Source organism: Rattus norvegicus, chromosome 1 (genome assembly GCF_036323735.1).
Source record: "Rattus norvegicus strain BN/NHsdMcwi chromosome 1, GRCr8, whole genome shotgun sequence".
Classification (NCBI taxonomy): Eukaryota; Metazoa; Chordata; class Mammalia; order Rodentia; family Muridae; genus Rattus; species Rattus norvegicus.
Window position 1 is genome coordinate 92,575,480 of NC_086019.1, and position 21,826 is coordinate 92,597,305.

The 21,826-nt window shown below is 50.3% G+C and overlaps 1 protein-coding gene across 1 annotated transcript in view; it reads left to right on the top strand.

Annotated features, from left to right (window-relative positions):
* Nucleotides 1–14,898, top strand: part of Fcgbpl1 (Fc fragment of IgG binding protein-like 1) — a 38,015-nt gene extending 23,117 nt beyond the window's left edge. Inside the window, exons 9-19 of the mRNA NM_001164656.1 lie at nt 588–729; nt 2,644–2,981; nt 3,198–3,771; nt 4,094–4,710; nt 5,013–5,556; nt 6,606–7,174; nt 7,532–8,105; nt 9,396–9,595; nt 12,652–13,035; nt 14,366–14,637; nt 14,743–14,898. Coding sequence (NP_001158128.1) covers nt 588–729; nt 2,644–2,981; nt 3,198–3,771; nt 4,094–4,710; nt 5,013–5,556; nt 6,606–7,174; nt 7,532–8,105; nt 9,396–9,595; nt 12,652–13,035; nt 14,366–14,637; nt 14,743–14,752 — 4,224 coding nt within the window. The 3' untranslated portion in view covers nt 14,753–14,898. The remainder of the gene's footprint in view (nt 1–587; nt 730–2,643; nt 2,982–3,197; nt 3,772–4,093; nt 4,711–5,012; nt 5,557–6,605; nt 7,175–7,531; nt 8,106–9,395; nt 9,596–12,651; nt 13,036–14,365; nt 14,638–14,742) is intronic.
* The last annotated feature ends 6,928 nt before the right edge of the window (nt 14,899–21,826 follow it).

Genomic DNA, 21,826 nt, shown 5'->3' on the forward strand with positions numbered 1-21,826 from the left:
GGCTCATTGTATTTTATTAGTCCTGTCCTATTATTAAGTATCTTCTGTTGGCCAATGAGAAAAATGACACATGAAGAAAACAAATTGTGTTGTTTAGAGTTTGAAAAGAGCCTGCACCAGAGCCTTTGCCCTGATCTTCTTCTTTCCTTCCTTCCTTCCTTCCTTCCTTCCTTTCTTTCTGTCTTTGTTTCTTTTTTGATGGTCTTGGTATGTGGCCCCTAAGTGACTCACTATGGAGTCCAGACTGGCCTCAAACTCTCAGGGATCCTCTTGCCTCAGTCTCCCTAGTGACAGGATAATATGCCAATGGCCCTGGCAGGCTTTGTTTGTATTGACTATTTAACTCTGCTTCTCCTAAACTGTGCAGATTTTAGAATGAATGGGTGAATGAATGAATAAAGTGAATGGATGGATGGATGGATGGATGGATGGATGGATGGATGAGTTGAGCCTCAAAGCCATGCTGTACCTCAGTTTCACTGGCAAAGGACCACACTGCTGAGAGCTGCCCCCAACCTCTCTGTGCCTGAAACACTGGGTATTGGCACCCGCCTCCCGTTACTGATCCACGGTCTCTGTCCCCACAGCCAGAGGAGTCAGTTCTCATTGAAAACTGCCAGCAGCACTGTGTGTGCCATCCAGGCACAGGCATGGTGTGCCAGGATCACAGCTGCAAGCCAGGAGAGGTGTGCAAGCCCTCAAGAGGCGTCCTGACCTGCATCAACAAAGGTGCTGGGCAGTGTGGCTGGGCTGATGGGTGATTGGGGGGGGACATGGGCTGGGAGTGACGTGCTTTGTGGTGAGAGATCAGAGGGCTGTGGCTTGAGATGCCAGACCTTCGACGGGGATTCCAGGAGCCAAGGACAGAGGTCGTCCAGACTGGGTGTCAAGGAGCTTTATGGGATACTGAGCTGCAGGAATCCCTAGCCAAGATTTCGATGGTGGATGCCAAAGGCCCTTGGATTGGGCCTTCTTTTTCTCTCAAATGCAGTGACAATTACCTAAGTTTGCCGGCCACATGGCCTGGAGCACAACTTCTCACTGAAACACCTATTTATTCACAACTGCAAGCACCGGAAGGTTCTCTGACTTCTTGCCCATGGGCTCATCGGATTGGACATGGGGCTTCAGAAACCAGCTTCAGGTTCCAGGGGTCACTGGGAAATCAGAGCTCTGAGTTTCTAAGGTGGCCGTTGCCAGGATAGAAGCAGAGACAAAAATCAAAGAAGAACCTTGACTCTGGTACCTTCAAGCAGAGGACCGTCATTTTAGAGATATAGGTCTCAGAAGAGGCACCCCTCATTCAACATCGAGGACCCAGTCTTAACCTCAACCTGGTTTCTGAGGAAGGCACCCCTCTCCTGCAGTGAATAAAAATTGAGAACCCCAGAACCGAGATCTGGGCTGGGGTTCTCAGAAATGAAGAGCAGGATTTCAGAGTCACTGAGGAAAGTCTACACTGATCGGTGTCACAGCAGGAGAAAGAGAGTTTAATCTGAGGGTGTGGCTTGGTCCTTAGCACTCGAAGCACACGGGAATCCATCGATTGTACTGGAGCTGGGGAAGGGCGCTACCAGCACTGACCGCAACAGGGGAAGGGAAAGCACAAGCAACAGAAGATCCATTGAGTGGCCCCTTCTGGGCTTCCTTCCCCACATTAGAAGGCAGGGATAGGGAAGTGACATACCCTAAGGCTGTCTCAGACCTCACTGGAAAAGGCACCCTTGCAACCACCTCTGGGTGTCAGAGGATCCAGCAGGTTGGAGGTTGCAGGAGTGAAACCCCCACTCTGGTGCTGAGGGAACGCAGCTGGAAGCAGCCACCTGGGGTATCTAAGTGACTGGCTAGAGAGCCAGTGTCCCAACTGCCTCAGGCCTCACAGAGGCCTCTGTGCTGCTGCTGCCAGAAGAGCAGAACAGGTTGTGAGGATGTGAGGACAGACATGGGCCCCTACCTCCTGCAGACTCCCCAGTGCCCTCTGCTGACAAAGCTTCCAGGCTGACTTCAAACAGGAAACAAGACAGAGGAGCAAGGTTGAAGGTTGGATAACTAGACACAGAGTGTGTATGTGCGCCCCATAACTAGAAACATGAGGATGCGGGGGGGTATGGTGGCACTGACATGGAGCCTTGGACATGAAAGCTCTCCAGTATAATCATCAATAATGAGACTCCCAAGGCAGAACACAATGCTACCTGCAGAAGAAGCTACCACCTCTGGCCATAAGATGTAGACTGGGGGCTGAATCAAAGTGTCAGATGTTGGGGCCCCAGACACAGAAATCTCACCAGGATATCCCAGGACTGAGGTCTTGAGCAGAGGGATGTAGAGTCCAGGAGAAGGTGTGTGATCCCGCTCTGTAATTGGAGTTACAGATGGCTGCCAGCCTCCACGTGGATGCTATGACCGACTCCCCTCTACAAGAGCAACACATGCTCTTACCAGCCAAGCCATCTCTCTGACTTTTCCCACAGCAACCCTAGGACATAGGACTTAGGCGTCAACACCGTTCGTTGCCTGGGATCTGCTCTCCCTCTTAGCAACATTCACAGCCAATATGCCTGGTAGAGTGTGGGGTAGATTCTGGGAACAGTCGTGCTCGTGGTGGGCAGCCACTCAAGAACATGTCTTCTCTTTCCACAGACCCATGCAAAGGTGTTACCTGTCGGTCCCAGGAAACATGCACAGAGAGAGACGGCAAGGGTGTGTGCACAGCCAATTACGAGTCCAAGTGCTGGGTGTGGGGAGACCCTCACTACCATTCCTTTGATGGCCTGAACACTAACTTCCACGGGACCTGCAGTTACCAGCTGGCAGGAACTGGCTGCCCTGGCATCAGTGCTGAGGGCTTGACCCCCTTCAATGTCGTCACCAAGCATGAGAGCCAGAGCAACCCTACTGTGTCCAACGTGAAGAAGGTCACCGTGACTACCTATAACACCAGTATCACTATTCACAAGAAAAAGATTGGCAGAGTTCAGGTACGATCAGTAGGACGGTCATCCAAGAACACAAAGAAGGCCAGAGTTGGGAGAGATCTTGATCAATCAAGAGAGCTAAAATAGACTCCAGTGTTCCCAAGAGCCTGAGAGAGTTGGTTAGAATGTCAGCCAGGAGGAAGCCCTTGGCAAGAAAAGGGAGGGGACCAGGGTAACACACTGCTCCCGTGACCTCTGTTGGACTCCCTCTCTCCTCAGGTGAATGGAGTTCTGATGGCCTTGCCTGTCTACTTGGCTGAAGGGAGGATTTCCGTGGTTCATGGAGGCACAAAGGCTGTGCTGGAGACTGACTTCGGTCTTCAGGTCACCTACGACTGGACCTGGAGGGTGCAAGTCACACTGCCCAGCAGCTACTATGGTGCCGTGTGCGGGCTCTGTGGAAACATGGACAAAAACCCCAAAAATGACCAAGTCTTCCCTAATGGCACAGTGGCACTCTCCATACCTGCCTGGGGTGGCAGCTGGCAAGTTCCAGGGTGGGATCCTCTCTGCTGGAATGAATGTCAGGGGTCCTGTCCTACGTGCCCAGAGGACCGAGTGGAGGAGTATGAGGGTCCTGGCTTCTGTGGACCTCTGTCCCCCGACACAGTGGGTCCCTTTGCCAGCTGCCATTCCCATGTGCCTCCTGAAAGCTTTTTCAAGGGCTGTGTGCTGGACCTCTGCCTGGGTGGTCAAGTCAAAGACATACTATGCCAGGCACTGGCTGCCTATGCAGAAGCCTGCCAGGCTCATGGCATCAAAATCCAGGACTGGAGGACTCAGGCTGGTTGTGGTGAGTGGTGGGGAGCAGAACCAGACCTGGGTGCATGACCCTGACGCTGCTGGGTTGGGCTGGCTTCGCTCCCACCCATTGGGGTCTTTCCGCTGGCTTCTGTTCATCGCTGTCTCCTGGCTGTGTCTGTCTGTGTCTCCAGCTCATCATCTCTCTGTCTGCCCCTCACTCCATCAGCTCTACTTTGTCATTGTGTCCCTCTCTGACTGTGGATCTGCAAGTCTCTCTGTCCCCTTCTGTCTCTGTTGATGTGTCTACGTACTCTGTCCCCAGAGGCCAGTCCAACATTGTTCTTGGTTTCTCTCCCTCCTTCTACCCACAGAGATCTCCTGCCCTGACAACAGCCACTATGAGCTCTGTGGCCCACGCTGCCCAGTCAGCTGCCCACCCCCTACACGACACAACCCCCCAACTGCATGTGACGGGCCCTGTGTGGAGGGATGCCAGTGTGACCTGGGCTTCGTCCTGAGTGCTGATCAATGTGTTCCCCTGGATGGTGGCTGTGGCTGCTGGGTCAATGGCACATACCACGAAGCAGGCACCGAGTTTTGGACTGATACTACCTGCTCTAAGAGGTGTCACTGTGGACCTGGAGGTGACTCCTTGATCTGCAAGTCAGCCAGCTGTGGGCTGGGTGAGGAGTGTGCCTTGTTGCCCTCTGGGGAGATCGGCTGCCAACCTACAAGCATAGCTGAATGCCAAATACTGGGTGATCCCAGATATATCACCCTAGATGGGCACCGGTTTGACTTCCAAGGCACCTGCGAGTACCTGCTGAGCGCACCCTGCCATGCGCCACCCCCAGGCATTGAATACTTCAATGTCACCGTGGCTAATGAGCACAGGGGCAGCCAGGCTGTCAGCTACACCCGAAGTGTCACTCTGCATATCTATGGCCTCAGCTTGACCCTCAGTACCCAGTGGCCCAGGCAGCTACAGGTGAGTGGGTTGAGCATCTTTCCCAGGTTGGCGGGAGCATGAGGCTGGCTCACATTAGAGCCGGTGGGACCGGGAAGGCTGGAAGCAGCGGCTTCTCCAGGCTCAGCCTTCCAGTATTCCTCTGCAGGGTGGATGATGGAAAGTATCTACTTCATGGTAGTATAAAGAACCAATGGACTGGTCTCTTTCCTATTATTATAAGCAGCAATCACGTGTCTAATACAACTGATTCTGAATGGTGTAGATAAGATTGAAACACAAATACACCAGACTCAGCTGGTTCCCCTTTCCCGCATCCACAGGTGGATGGAGAGATGGTAACGCTGCCTTTCCAGCTGCAGTCACTACTACTTGTTCACCTAAGTGGCACGGGCCTGATAGTACACACCACCTGGGGGCTCTCCCTGGTTTTTGACGGAGACAATTTCGTGCGCCTGCGGGTACCTGCCGCTTACGCAGGCACCCTCTGTGGCCTTTGCGGGAACTACAACAAGAATTCCAGCGATGACCTGACCGCAGTGGACGGGAAACCTGAGGGCTGGAAAGTGGGCGGAGCTCCAGACTGCGACCAATGCCAGCTTAGGCCTTGTCCAAAACCCTGCACACCTGAGCAACAGAAACATTTTGATGGCCCCAACGCCTGCGGCATAATCACGGCCCCAAAAGGCCCGCTAGCACCCTGCCACAGCCTTGTGCCACCCACGCTGTTCTTCGAGGCGTGCTTGCTGGATGCCTGTCAGGTTCAGGGACATCCAGGAGGCCTCTGTCCTGCCATAGCCACCTATGTGATAGCATGTCAGGATGCCAAGGCCCAACTTGGAGAATGGAGGAAGCCAGACTTCTGTCGTGAGTACTGAACCATGTAGCTCCACACAGACAGGGTTACCCCCTCGCCCCCTCGTGACAAAGACACACCCTGACACTAATATAGAAAAACACCAGTGGGATTGGGAAGTACCCAGGGCACATCAAAGTCAGAAACCCTGGGTACAGACCACTCTGGAGGTTCGTTTTTCTTTCTTTTTTTTTTAAAGATTTATTTATTTATTATATATAAGTACACTGTAGCTTTCTTCAGACACACCAGAAGAGGACATCAGATCTCATTACAGATGGTTGTGAGCCACCATGTGGTTGCTGGGATTTGAACTCAGGACCTCCAGAAGAGCAGTCAGTGCTCTTAACCACTGAGCCATCTCTCCAGCCTGAGGTTCGTTTTTCTAATGGACTCAGCAAGGAACCCCTGTCAGAGATCAAGTTTCAAGCCTCTGGACCATCTCCCACACTGGAACAGACCTAGCCACACAGAAGTGGTCAGATAGCCCAGTGGTGTCTCCAGAGACCCTACATTGCCTGCCACATGCAGGTCAGACATCAGATGATATGCTCAGCTGGAATCAGGACCTGTCCCCAGCAAATCCAAGCAGACTGAGTCAGAAGGTGTGGGACAGATCCTTCAGGCAGATCCAATCTGTCACCCAGTCACATACACACTGCCACAGTGGTACCCTGAAACAGCACATCAGAGAAACCCATGCTCCAGTCATGCTGGCACTGTCCTCAGTCAGGCTGCCTGGCCTCCCACACACATGAGTCTCTAGTCACACTCACACCAGTAAGGCATAGTTTGTTCTAGACCGTTCTGTTCATATGTGTGTGGTCATATCCCCAGATAGTCACTTGCTTTAGAAGTACTTGTCAGGGTGGTACACCCTTCTCAGTGAGACCAGGTCATGCCCCACACCTGAGATTCCATATCAGTGTCCCTGTCATATGTTCTAGGTCCAGTCATGTGCCAAACCAGACGGAGCAGGCCTCAGTCAGGCTCTCACACCCAAGTCCTCCTGATCCCACCATCGCCTCTGCCTGACTCTTCCTTGTTCTCTCCCCCGCAGCCCTTCAGTGTCCTGCCCACAGCCACTACCAGCTCTGTGGCGACTCCTGCCCTGTGAGTTGCCCGAGCCTCTCAGCCCCTAAGGGCTGCGAGACCATCTGCCGTGAGGGCTGTGTCTGTGATTCTGGCTTCGTGCTCAGTGGTGACACCTGTGTTCCTGTGAGCCAGTGTGGCTGCCTCCACAATGGACGCTACTATGTGCTGGGTGACACCTTCTACCCAGGCCCTGAGTGTGAGCGGCTGTGTGAGTGCGGGCCTGGTGGCCAGGTCACCTGCCGGATAGAGATCTGCGGGATCCATGAGGAGTGCCGGATAGAGGATGGCATCCGGTCCTGCCACCCCAAGAGCTCTAAATTAATGCTGGTCCTTCATGGTATTCACTACACCACACCCGACGGCTTGGTTTACGACCTCTATGGCTCCTGCTCCTACATCTTGGCGCAACTTTGTTTCCTGAAACCTGGAGAGGAGGAGTTTTCCATTGTGCTTGAGAAGGACTTGGCTGGAGAGCCCCAGCGGGTGGTGGTTACTGTGGCAGACCAGGTTGTGGTCCTGGCAAAAGGGCCACAGGTGAGTGGACACAACCCTGCCCATGGTTCTACAGGGACACAGTCCCACATAGGGGGTCACCTGAAGTGATGCCCCTACTTTGGAAGGTCTTAGGGGACAATGACCAACTCGAGAGTCCTGAGAGTACCCCAGGACCTGGCGATTTAGAAGGCAAAGTGTCTACCCTGAAACCTATTGGAGACGTGGCCCTGTTGCTACCCTGGGAGATTAAAATGACCTCACTCCAGTCCAACTACAAAGCACTTAGATCTGTCACGAGTCTAAGAGAGACAGTGTCCCTTGTTCTTTGTCAGAACTATTGAGCCTTCCTTAAAGTGATGTTCTCTGACCCCCAACTTAATGGACCTTTGCCTCCAGGTGACCGTGGACAGTGAGGTTGTGGCGCTACCCATAGTCGCAGGATCCACATACATAACTGCTGAAGGCCGAAACATATTTCTGCAGACAAAAAGGGGGCTGAAACTTCTTTTTGATGGCGATGACCATATCCTCATGTCCATCCCAAGTGCCTTCCGGGGACGCATCTGCGGCCTCTGTGGGAACTTCAATGGGAACCAGAGTGATGACTTCGTGCTGCCCAATGGAGCAGTAGCCCCCAACGTGGATGCCTTTGGAGCTGCATGGCGGGTTCCCGGCTCCTCCTTGGGCTGTGGTGAAGGCTGTGGACCCCAGGGCTGCCCTATGTGCCTGGCAGAAAAGAGAGAAGCGTTTGAGAAAAATGATGCCTGTGGGAAGATCCGGGACCCCCAAGGCCCCTTTGCAACTTGCCACAAGGTTCTGAGTCACTCAGAGTACTTCCACCAATGTGTTTTTGACCTTTGTACCCATAACGGAGACAACGCCTATCTCTGCCGGAGCCTGGCAGCCTATACTGCAGCCTGTCAGGCAGCCGGCGCAGCAGTGAAGCCCTGGAGGACAGACAGCTTCTGCCGTGAGTGTCTCTGAACCCTTGTGTGAGCCCCTGGCCCTCCTTCCCTGTCTGCTGCTCAGGAGAAGTCCCTGCCTGTAACGGGACTTCCTCCAGCCCTGCCCTGCATCCTCTGTGGCTTTCCTCCTTTCTCTCTAACTCCAGGGTCTCAGACTCCAGTCAAGAGTCCACGCTCCCCAGCCCTAACATTCACCTTTTCCCAAGGCGTTCCCAGCTCTTTCCACAGTGACCTGAAAGGGAGGTGGATGGGTTGAGAGCCCACGGGAGGCCTGAGTCCCCGGTTCACTGGTCCCTCCCACAGACTGTATTTTCTCACATCCTCCGTGCAAGGCCACAGGCAATAGACTCCTCCAATCCGGAACCACACACCTATTTCCAAATTATGGGATAGCAACAAGTCCCCTCAGTGCCCCATGACAAAGCAATGGTCCTTAGCACTGCAGTGAAGACCCTTTTCTCCTTGTTTCCTATTAAGACCTAGACCCAGAGTCCCATCTTCTACCCAGTGACAATGAACGAGTCCTAGTTTGAGTGTGGACACCATCACTAGCTCAAACAGTGGGCAAGGCTCATGCACCCTGTGCTCTCTGGGCATACCCTGGTGGCCCTTAAAGTCTCTGACCTGCTGTATTTCCAACAGAAATTTAGCTTCACCCCAAACCTGATTCTCCTGTCCTGCCCCCTTGACTCTCTTACGGTAGCCACACCAGCCTGCAACACCTAGCCAGAGTCTTATCTTGGATATCTGCCCGTGTCTTTCACATATCCTTGTCCTTCTCTTGTCCCATCCTCAAACCCATTCTTGTGCTATTCCAACCCCTTGTGCACACCTCCCAGCTCTCCCAGATACTCTGCTTTCTCCTATCCCAAGTCAACCCTGTCAGAGCCTGCCCTGGGTCATCTGTTCCTTCTGCCTGAACCTCCCAAATCCTCTGCATCTTCTGCCTCTCTTCCCCAGCCCATCCTGACAGTCTGCCTGTCCACTCCATCCGATCCTCAGCCTCTTCCTGAGCTTCCCTGTGCTATCTTTCTGTTCCTCATCATCCCATCCATTTCCTCTGGCTAATCCTCCAACGCCAAGCCCAGCCTTCTTCGTGCTTTCCCATCCTACCCTAGCATGCCCAGTTCCCAGGCCTGACATTCGCTCTCAGATTTCTCATCTCCCCAGACCCGTCTACCTCTTCTCTCCCAGAGTAGTATGGTGGCTGTCGCTGTCCGTATACCTGGATGTGAGCTTTATAGGACAGGGTTGGAGGCTGCCTGCCACACTCACTGTGCCTCCTCTCCCTACAGCTCTCCAGTGTCCTGCCCACAGCCACTACTCAGTCTGCACATACTCCTGCCAGGGCTCCTGTGCTGCTCTCTCTGGCCTCACTGGCTGCACCTCTCAGTGCTTTGAAGGCTGTGAATGCGATGATCACTTCCTGCTCTCCCAGGGTGTGTGCATTCCTGCCCAGGACTGCGGCTGTGTCCACAATGGCCAATATGTGCCGGTGAGTGGAGGAGGCTGGGAGTCTCTAAGCAGGCAGTGTGGGTGGAGGAACTGGAGGACATTCAGAGCTGCTGTGCTGTGGGTTTCTGTTCGAGGATTGGGACACACGGAGGGCCACCACCTGCTCCCAGCTGTGGCTGCTGTACTGAGACAGCACAGAGGAGCTCACAAAGAGGCTGAAGATCAGACTGAGTGGACAGGCAGGCTGTCGGGATGGGCTGGGGAAGTGAAGCAGAAGATGCAGAGGCCTTGGGAGGCTCGGCTGTCCTCACCAGGTCAAACATGAGAGCTTAGTTCCCCACAGTTCTGGAGGCCAGGAGACAAAGATCTGACTCACTGTGCTGACACCAAAGTGATGCATGGGGACACTGGATTGTCTTAAGGGGACAATCTAGTCCTTGCCTCTCCCACCCCCTGGTGGACTCAGTCAGTCCTTGACTTGGTCACACCACTCCAATCTCTGCCATCATTTCTCTGTGTGACATCTCCTTGGAGTTCTTTTATGAATGCCCATAGGATTTCCCCCCCTAGATAACCAGAATAAATTCTCCATCTAAATAGTGTTAGTCACACTGCAAACACGGGTTTCCGTTTAAGGAAGCCTGCCTGCCCCCAGGAAGTGGGAATTGGCTGTTGTGCTGTGTGCCCATTCCTCCACTAGCCTTCCCTCTCTGAACTACTTCATCTGCAGAATGGCTGAGTCAGCATCCTGGCTCCATAGGCACCTGGTGCTCAGGACAGTTGGTACCCAGTGAGGGTCTGCCTCGTCCTCCTGTGCATCCCATTCAGCAAAAGGAATGGAATTCATAACAGTGCAGTGGGCAGCTCAGCCACCAATCACTCAACATCGTGATTTGGGATTTAATTGTTAATATCCTTTGTTGATACTTTTTGAAAGATCTTTGTGTGCACAAGTCTGTTTGAAACAATCTATCTTGTGACTGCAACAATCTGAAACAGGCTGCATACAAGGGGTTGTGCAACAGAGAGCTACTCACAGCTACTCACTAGCCAGCGGTGCTAACTTGTGCAGTTTGCACTGGACTTTGCTTGGGGTCTCGATTGCTGCTGGAAACCATCAGGAATCCCCTCGCTTAGTAGGTCTGCAGCCTCCTCTGGTCTTCCACATCTACCTCCTACTCTGACCCCATTCTTGTGCGCCTTGTCCCATTTCAACACCTTCCCTCCTGCCCCTGACCCTTTCTGTAACTTCCCACCTCATCCCTGACTTCTGCACTGTTGAGCCCTTTCAGATTGGCTGAGCAGACACCTGGAGGAATGTCCACAGAGTGATACAGACATGCAGTCCTTGGGATGCTAGTAGGACAGGTGACACACTGAGCACACTCACTCCAGCGGGTTCCACCCTACATGCAGAACATTGGAGAGAAGGACAACTGTCCTGATCGTGCACAGAATTGTTTTATTGTCACGACCTCCTAGTCAGTGCCACACTGTCTGACTGTTCCTGTAGCATTTGCATTGTATTAGGCATGGTTTAAGGTGTACAGTAGGATGTGGTGGGTTATGTGCAAAAACCATACCACCGTATAGAACGAATTTAGCATCCTCCAGCCTGATACCCTCAGGGGCTTCTGGATCAAGGGATGACTGTTTTGGGATAACTACACTAATGGTTTGAGAATTTTGGGGGTTTTTTTCTTCCAAAGTTTTCAAAGTTTTATGGGGTTTTTTTTTCAAACTTTTATTCTTTTAAGTAATCTAACTTTAGGACAATTGTAAATGTGTGTGGAGGAGTTCCCTTTCTCATCCACTGAAGCCACGCTCATTTTACAGCCTTCTGTTGGGTGTATGTGCCCGTTATTTATTTCCTATAAACCGTTTAAAGCTTTCTTGCAAACACGGTGGCTCCTTTATCCCTAAGCCAATAAGTCCGGGCGCCATGACAATAAGGAATTCAATCGTATGACAGAGGAAATGGTCAGAACCAGGAAATTCACAGTTCTTCAATACCATTGTCAGCTGACTTCACCCCGATTTCACCCATTATTTCAATACAAGCATCTTTAATCATTACCCTCTCTGACCCAGGGCCTGTGAGGAAGCAGACACTGTTTTCTGTTTATAAATTCTACTGAGCTCTCCAGGGAGAAAATGGGAAAGTCAAGGTCCGAGGGCTGATCCCAGGGCAAGCGGGTCGAGAGGCTCGGGTCTGGGGAAACAAGGAAACAGAAGACGGTCAGTTCAGGGAAAGACATTGCCAGGGTCATTTGTTCCAGGCCGTGGGCACTGGGACTCTGCAATGTCCCTAGCACCCACCTTACCTCCCCCAGTAACTTTCTTATGTATTGTAGTAATAAGTATCTTCATATAATCAATGTTAATAAGTCACTACAAAAATGTAATAGATTAAAACAATGATGTTTGTGTTTCTAATCTCATGACTGCGGTTTGGCGTGGGAGTCCTCTAAGCTTATCTGTTACCTAATGGGACAGCTGAGGGATGCTACTGTAGGCCACTAACCTCTTGTCGCTGTGAGATACTATCTGAGGAGATCTGTTTTATGGATAAAGGTGGTTTTGTGACTCACAAGTAATCCTTATGTCCTAGATTACTGTGCCGCTATAAAGATCACATGCCATAGGCTAATACTAGTTTTGCAAGAGCTTCTAAGAGTATTCATACTTTCCCAACATAACCAGAGTCCACACCATTAATACAAACCCTTGAGGACTAAAGTCCTATATAGTTTAGGGAAACAAGTCATATCCAAGCCAAGACAAGTGGCTTGAGCTGGGATCATCGTCTGTACTATGTGGTGGTGGCTCATCCTTCAGTGGACTGGCCCAGGCTTGTGCTCACTGAACCTGGGCACAGTCTGAGGCAGAGACAGAGTGGTGGTGGGGTGAGCTGTCAAGGCTCTTGAGTCAAGACATGAACTCCACACAGCCTGACCTCTGCTCGGTTTTATTTACAAATCATAGTCTGAGGGCCACTGAGACTCCTGGGTAGAGGACATACAAGCCATTCCTTACTGGGAACTCTACAGTTTCCCTCTGTGTGAATGCACACCATTTATCCCTTTCTGTGCACAGGTGAACTCCTCCCTGGTGTCCTCAGACTGCATCGAGCGGTGTTTCTGCTCCCCAAACAATGGTCTGACGTGTCATGAAGCTGGCTGTCCATCTGGCCGTGTCTGTGAGATCCAAGCAGGAGTCCGGGGTTGTTGGCCAGCCAAAGGTCTCTGCTCCCTCTCTGTGGGTGGCAACCTCACTACCTTCGATGGGGCTCTCAATACCATCAGCTCCCCCGGTGTCTATGAGCTTTCTTCTCGCTGTCCGGGACTCCTGAAGAATGTGCCCTGGTACCGATTGCTTGCTGATGTCCAGCCTTGCCTTGACAATGACAAGATCGTGAGCAAGGTCCACATCTTCTTCCAGGGTGGCATGGTGACTGTGATCCCAAGCAAGGGTGCATGGGTAAGCCTGGGCACAGAGGGCAGGGCCGTCTTCCCTGGCTTTCCTTCTTCCTGTCTCAGTATCCTACATCCTGGCTACCCGGTGACCTTGCAGTCTGTTTTCTTCATCCGGGTCTCTGCACTTTTCTCTGCATTTGTACCTGTCTCTCCACATCAGCCAGGGTCCCTCTCCTTGGCCTGAGTTCTTACATTCGAGTCACAGGCTGGCTTTGCTGTTGAGTTTGGTCAAGACTCCACTGCTTAGCAGTGACCGGAAGCCGAATGCAAACCTGAGGGCTGCAGGGGAAGTGAATGGACTGGCTCCATATCTGGGAAACCCAGAGTCAGCCCCCCAGAAGCGTCTGGATCCAGATACCCCAGCTACACTGCTGGAGTTTCCACCTCTAGGTTTCTGACTAGGGATTAAAGGGGAGAGTTCCCACGCCAGGCCTTTGTCTTTATTCCTTTTTTTTTTTTTAAGATTTATTTACTTTATCCATATGAGTACACTGTAACTGTCTTCAGACGCACCAGAAGAGGGCATCGACTCCCATTACAGATGGTTGCGAGCCACCATGTAGTTGCTGGGAATTGAACTCAGGACCTCTGGAAGAGCTCTTAACTGCTGAGCCATTTCTCCAGCCCTTATCTTCATTCTTAGACAGGTATTTTTTTTTCATAAGAAGTAGCACCTGTCCCACCCTGACCACCTCAGCAGAAACTGGTCCAACAAAAGTCCCAGGCCTGCATCTCACTAAGCCAGTTTGGACTGCCTGTCCACTTCTAGCCTTGGGAGTGGAACACCATCTCACTGCATCACAGGAAGTGTTGGGATTCCTCAAGTCAATTTCCAGGTTCCATGGAGCTCCCCCCATGAAGAACTCATTACAGAGTTGTTCTGATAGCCAAGGAATATTACAATGAGAGGTTATGGAGGTTTGCAAATGGGAAAGAGGTCAAACAGAACGTTCTGGATTGTTGTCACATCCTGGAAAAGTAGAGCCTGAAGAGAGGCCCCAGATCCGTTTCATCACTCATTCATCTGTCTGATCTGAGGCGCTTTTCCCCTTAACTTCAGAATATCGTGAGGATCCATCCTTCCGCCCTCTGACAACAAAGAAATATCAGTCAGTTAATCTGAGAGTCACATTGCAATGGGCATAAGCAGAATAGCAAGCTGTGTGTAACCCAGCTGTCTCCCCACCTGTCCGTCCCTCCGTGTAACCCTCCTCTCTCCAGTGCTTGCCCCTTTGCTTGAACCATCGCTGTGCACGAGGACTCCAACCTCAGTGACCCCTCAGCTCTTCTGTCCCTCAAGTCTCACTTCTTCATTTCCCCTCTCCCTCCACCAGGTGAACGGTCTCCGAGTGGATCTCCCAGCTACTGTGTTAACCTCTGTGTCTGTGAGGAAGATGCCAGACGGCTCCATGTTTGTCCACCAGAAGGCCGGGGTCCAGGTGTGGCTTGGAAAGGATGGGCATCTGAATGTGATGGTTGGTGAGCATTATGCGGCCATGCTGTGTGGGGCCTGTGGAAACTTTGACGGGGACCGGAGCAATGATGTGCATAAATATCAGAAGAAGATTTCAATGGAGACGTGGAGGGCACAGGACTTCTCCCCATGGTGAGGATGGAGAATGGAGGCCAGACTTTGGGGAACTAGGGAAAGAGGTAGCGTGGGTGGGTGCTTAGTCTGCAGGATCAAGGGCTAAGTGTCTGTCTTTTGCAGTCCCAACTGATCAGTCACCGCTGGCACTGAAGACATCAAGACCTGCCAGAAGTCACAGTGATTGGAAGATGCCCTGTGTGTCCCTTCCCCACCCCTCCCCCTTGCTGAGCCCCTAAAGCCAAACCTGAAAGCATCGAGTAAATATCTTGACCCAGAGCATCTGCCTCCTGCTGTCTCCCCAACCTCCTCCCCACTGTGGGTGACATGGATGGTGACGAGTCTTTATTAGAAGATGAAAGGCTGCGTGTGTGGGTGCATGAGCAGAGGCAGAGTCAGATGGCCAGAGTGGGAGAGACAGTGGGAGATTGAGAGTCACAGAATGGATGACTAGAGACGTGGCTGGATGAAATGGTGAAGGGCTGGATGGGAGACGAGGTGAAGGGTGGAGAGGGAAGGACAAACAGACTCTGTCCTTGCCATTTATAAGCCTGGTGAGTCTCCCGGTTTCTCTCTGATTTGGTTTCATCACCTTCAAACAGGATGAGCTCTCATGGAGTCAAAGTGAGGATTAGCATAGGAACCCCTCAACAAGAAAAATGGGAACAGAGATGACGCTAGGGAAATGAATTGGTTCCTTTCTGTTGCTATGAGAAGACACCATGACCACAGGCAACTGATAGCAAAATGACTTTATATTGGTTTATGGCTCCGGGGGGAAGTCCATAAGGGCAGAAGTAGCATAGTTACAGGAGGCTGAAGCGGGAAACAGAGATCACATCTCAGCTGCAAAGGCAAACAGAGAAAACAGGAAGCTGGGCAAAGATCTCGTCTCTCAAAACCCGGCCGGGTGAGGTGCTTCCTGGAACAGGGCTCTACTTCAAACAGTGCCACCTACTGGAAACCAAGTATTCAACTACTTGAGCTCATGGGGGACAATCCCATTCAACCCACCACAGAGAACATGGGAGGGTTTGGAGAGCCAGGGGTAAAGAGCATCAGTTATATCATATTACTTGTTAGAATCCCACGACACCCACGGTCTGAGTCCTTACTGAGTTTCCGGGGGAATGATGGAAGGGAAAATATAAAAATGTGCTTCAAGAGTCTTATTATGAACCAGCTGGTCTTCTCAGCTTCTAGGATGCTGAGGCAGAGCTGGGGGAGCTGGGGGCCAGTTTCACAGTTTAAGGCTAGGAGTGACGTTGTGTGGTTGATAGCGATGGAGGCAGTGTGGTCACAAGTGGCATGATGAAGAGGTAAGCAGGTCAGTGTGTCGATGGGTCTGATGATGCTGGCAACGTCTGCATTTGAGGAGTAGAGTGGAGAGATAACAGGTGATGGGTGGGAAATGGGACACCCAGAACTGAGCTTCTGACTGGGCTGGAGTTTTGGGGTAAGTTCACGGAGAGAGCAGACACAACTTGGGAATTGATAGTGCTGGTGGGGGGGAATGAGAGCACAGCCTAGTAGCTTTCAAAATTACTGGGATAGCCATGGGGCAGAGGGTGCAGGCAAGCTCTGCTAATTAAGGTTGAAGTTCACCATTGCCCTGATCGCCTTCTGCAGCTCAGTGCAATATGGAGGTCTCCCTTCGTTATCAGGTCTTGTACTTCTCACATCTTGTCTGAGGAATTCAAGACCCCACCACTTCTCTACTATGGGATTTCACGTAGCCGAAGCGCAGCTTCCTTTCTCCTGAGAGATTCCTGAAATGCTCCCCCATGCTGATGAGACATGTCTGTACCCTAAGCCTATACAGCCAATGATGTCTGCCATCCTGGAGGGTTCTTTATTTCATTTTGCAGCTTACCGTCCATTGTTGAGGAAAGTCAGGAACTGGTGCAAGGTCTTAGTGTAGAACCAATGGAGGAACGCTGCTTGCCGGCTCCCTTTCAGTCTCGTGCTCACTTTGTTTTCTTATACAGCCTACAACCACATGCCTAGGGATGGTACCACCCACAGTAGACTCTTCTAGGACACTCCATCCCCTATCAAGTTGATACCCAAAAACCTCACGTTAAGCATAACCATTCAGTTCCTTCTACCTTAAATTCTTGTGTGATTTAAAACACAGTCAAACATTTAAGTCTTTAAATTTCTCATCAGTCTAAAAGTCCAAGGTTTCTTTAAAATTTCGAAGTATTAGTGCAGTGCCTGATATCAATCCCACCACCACCCAAAGGCCTGGGTAGACCGGCTTCTCCTACTCTGCTGTTCTCAGCACACAGCTTGTCCCAGGCTTAACCTGGTTCCTTGTCACACCTGCCGCTGTCCTTGGTGGACATTCAGCAGTCTTGGCATCTGCAATAACCTGGGACCTCCATTGCACTTGAGGCCGCACCTTTACAAGTGACATCTCCACAGGGACTCCCACGCTGCCACACATGACCAAATCTCAGCCGCTCTCCACACCCGCTTTCATACCTCCATAACCAGTACCACCCGGCTGACTCTTACAGACTGTTGCCAAGGTCAGACTTTACTCGACGTTTTAATTTAAAAAAATGTAGCCGGACATGGTGATACATACCATGAATGCCAATGCTGGGGAGGCAGAAGTAGGTAGACTTTTGTGAGTTTGAGGCCAGCCTGGTCAACCTGTCCTGTCAACCTGTCAACCTGTCAATCCTGTCCAAAATCAAATCAAAACAAAACAAAACAAAAAAAAGGTAAAACATTCCAATAGGGCACATTCCAGAGATATACCAACTTGATATTTATATGCTAAGGAATTATAGCAGAAAGAAACATTAAACGTATTCAATTTCTATAAGAACATGAACGCTACATGTATCTTGTCTTAGTTGGAGTTTTTATTGCTGAGATGAGATGCTATGGCCAAAAGCAACATGGGGAGGAAAAGGTTTGTTTCCACTTTGATATACCAGCTCCACGTCTAAAGCAGTGAAGGCAGGACCACACAGGGCAGGAACCTGGAGGCAGGAGCTGATGCAGAGGCCATGGAGGGGTGCTGCTCACTGGAGCGGCTTGCTCCTCGTGGCTTGCTCAGCCTTCTTTCTTAGAGACCCCAGGATCACCAGTCCAGGGGTGGCACCACCCACAGTGGGCTGGACACTCTCCCATCAGTTAGCAATTGAGAAAAATGTCCTACAAGCTTGACTCATGGAGGCAATTTCTCTGTGGAAGTTCCCTCCTCTCAGATCACTATAGCTTGTGTCAAACTGACATAAAACCAGTGATCACATATACTAAAATTACTGCACTTTGTAACACACAAATTGATGGAATTGGAAAATATCCTACTGGGTGAGGTAACCCAGGCACAGAAAGACAGATGCCACATGCTTCCTCTGTTCTGTGGACCTTTGATCTGAATTTTCAGGTTCCTGTGCTCAAAATGGAATGAGAATCAGCAGAGGCCAGGAAGCAAGAAAGAAACCATGACGAGGGAGGGCACTCAGGGGGAATAGGAAGACCTTCGTGGTATGAAAGAGGGAGGGTATAAGGTATGAAAAGTATTAAGTGGGAATGGAGCAAGGATGGGGAAATATGGGGTATGAGGATCAGTTAACCAAAACTAAGAACATATTAAAAGTGTGGAAACTGACTTAAAAACATAATCTATAAAAAATTAAAAGTGACCAAGCCAGCTCAGCTAGTCGACGGGTTCTCCAGGGCAGGAAGCGAGGATTAAAAAGAAAAGACAATCAGACCACACTGTAGCATGATCCCAGCCAGTCCTGAGGCTGAGGCAAGTTTAATTTTTTCCAGTCCGCTTTTCTATCACTCTGGGTACATACAAAGAACATGGTCAGTCCTTAAGGCTTAAACAAAGTGGGCAAGGAACAAGCAGGGCAAAAATCAAGGCAATAAACAAAGTCCGTGGTCACCATGTCTAGGGGTCTCTCAGGGTGATCCAGACACAAGGAATACAATACATTCCTCAGCTGTATTTGTCTTGCGCCTGCTTCATTGTCCCAAGCCTGATATCAAATTCTATCCCAATTCCTAGAAGCGGCCCCAAAAGCTCTCCACATAAAAGCAAAAAATAAAAACATTTGTGTGTGTGTATTCTACATGAATAGATACCTCTGAATATGCCTAGTAGCCAAAGATACTAATAAAAGTCTCAGTGCCATACACGAAGTACCTCCCTGTGTCTTTTATCAGTGAGGCCCCAGAGTGCCCCATCCCCAACAACACAGGCTACGGCCATTCTCTTGGTTGTCCATCAGAACTAGGTGGTAAAAACCACATTGTTGAATGCACCACACACTTTAGTTGCAGGACACAGAGACTTCCAGTTGGAACCTGAAACTTCCTCGCTGCTGGCTGGCTTCTCGGGATCAGAATGTGGTATGAGGCTGGCTGAGGGAGAAAGATCATCAACTGTTTTACCCAACCGTGGGTCCTACCTGTTACAGTCCCAACTGACCAGGCATGACTGTTGGGGGCAACTATCTACTTTCCAATTAGATCTAAGGTTTGCTGCATAGGAAGGAAAAAGCCCATGGCTGAGGAGATGAGAGGCCCCAGAAGGTGGGGTTTACTACTGGTCGTGCTAAATGGACGTCTAAAACTGTCTTCTAAGTATTTGTGTTTATACCCATAAAGTAGTGCTACTCTCGGCCTTGGACAGAGAAGCGTCCATTTGCAGTAGTGAAAGTTAATTCATAGACTCAGCACTGGTCCAAGTGTTGCCAGTAAGTGACCGTTGAGGGTTCAGTTCTAAACAAGACATCCATATCATTCCCCCCATGGCCCCAAGCATGCTGAGGCGGAGGGGGTGGAAAGACTGTAGAAGCTGGGTTATGGTGAGGAATGCTGTGAAATGCTGTCTTCTGGACATGTCTCCTAGACCACTGCACTCACAAACACATGGCGGCAGCTGTGGCTTCCTGCGCAAGATCTGCATCATTGACAGACAGACAGACAGAGAGATGGGTAGATGGGTGGGTGGATAGATAGATAGATAGATAGATAGATAGATAGATAGATAGATAGATAGGACATGAAAGTGGGAAGAGACTAGTTGGGAAAATAAAGGGTCGTCAGGAGTCGGAAGGAGGTAAGATATAGGAACTGCACATGAGCACACTACATTGTATACATGCTGGAACTGTCAAAAGTGTTCTAAAACCCCTACAAATATGCCGTACTAAGTCACTGAATTGTATAAGTGGGCAAATGTATACTATGTAAACTATCAATAAAGAATTTAAGTCAACATTTTTAGACATACCAGGAGCTTGGGAGGTGTCTCAGCAAGTAAGAGATCTCACTGAGCAAACATGAGGATTTGGGTTCAAACCCTAGCACCTATGTTAAAAAAATTGAAGGCAGGTGGGGGGAGGGGAAAGGCTGGAGAGAGGGCTCAGCAGTTAAGAGCACTGACTGCTCTTCCAGAGGTCCTGAGTTCAATTCCCAGCAACCACATGGTGGCTCACAACCATCTGTAATGGGATCCGATGCCCTCTTCTGGTGTGTCTGAAGACAGCAACAATGTATTTATAGACATAAAATCAACAAATAATTTTTTTAATTGAATTGGTCACCTGTGTGCTGGTAACCCCAGGGCTAGGGTGGTGGAGTCTTTTTTTTTTTTTTCCTTTTTCTTTTTTTCGGAGCTGGGGACCGAACCCAGGGCCTTGCGTTTGCTAGCAAGCGCTCTACCGCTGAGCTAAATCCCCAACCCCTGGGTGGTGGAGTCTTTCTAGCCACCAGCCTAGTTCCACACTCAGTAAGGACCCTATATCAAGAGAATAAGGAAGAGGGTAATAGAGCAGGACAGCAGACATCCTCTGTTCTCTGCATACCCACACGTGTATAGGTACATGCTCACTCGTGAACACACACAATGTAAGCATTAGAGCATTGTCTGCGTCTTACAGGCTTGTATTGTAAGAATCCCCTTTAATGTTTATTTTGTCTTTAAAAAAAAAAAATCCAATGTTGGACACTAGGGTGATTTGTCACCCTGGCAATCACCCAGCCCTTCCCAGGCACTTGGCTGCCTTGAAAGAATGACTACCATCCAAGCAACCCCTTCTTGGCAGCCAGCTGGTCTGCTGTCATGGCAGCCTGGCAGCTCTTGAATGCTCCACGGACACCTCCAGGAAAATATAATGCATGGACAACCACTTAATGCTAAAAGACAAACTCCTGTCCTAGGAGGCACTGTTCTAGCCCTGACTACTCACAATAGTTTACATGGACTTTTTGCCATCAGAAGCCTCTGTAAACCTTGGCGGCCACTTCATCTAGGCCAGAGGGAAAGCACGTTCCCTGATAGCCCAACAAAAGTCCGTGGTTAGTGCAAATGGTCCTTCGGTTGCATGGAAGGCTGTATTGTCGGGCTATTAAGATGCTTCTTCTGGAGACCCGGTCGCTCCTGTGCTGCCCCCTGGTGGTACAACACTAACATTGGGCCTTCTGCAATTCTGTCTTTGCTTGACTGATTTGACTTCACCAGTAGAGTGGGCTGAATCCATGACCTGAAGAGGAGGAACAGACGACAGAAGCAACTGCAAACCAGCAGTGGCAAGGAAATTGGCAGCGAGGCAGTGGCCTTGGAGCAGCTGCGGCAGCATTCGGGTGATTGAAGATTTCCAGTAAGAGACCAGGGGGAAAGGAGCAGAAGTAGTGAGACGCCTGTTCTTTGGTGCAAGGGAGTTTTTGAGCGGAATGGGAAGAAAAAAAGAAAAAGAAAAACGATGTGTAGCCTGGAGACCATAAGAGATTCCCAGTTCCACGCCAGCCTGGGCACCACTGCAAAAACCCTGTCACAAAATACAAACATCAACAACAGCAAACAGAAAAATAAGGCTGTGCTGGAGAGATAGCTCAGCTCTGAAGAGAACGTACTGCTCTAGCTGAAGACCCAGGTTCGGGTCCCAGCACCCATTTGGCGGCTTACAATCGCCTGTAACTCCAGTTCCAGGGGACCTGACGCTCTCTCCTGACTTCCACTGCATATACGTTGGTTCACAGACGAGCATGCGTTTCTAAGGATAAAATAAAAATTTTTAAAGTCTTTGAAAAATAATAAATCTTTTTTAAAAACTCAGTTTGAGTATAACCCCTGGTTCCTAGAGTGCTGGCACAAGTGAGAGGAAAAGTCGCAGCGCATTGTGATAAAATTTGCCACTCTGTGGAAAAGCAAGGAGCGAACAGACAAGACAGA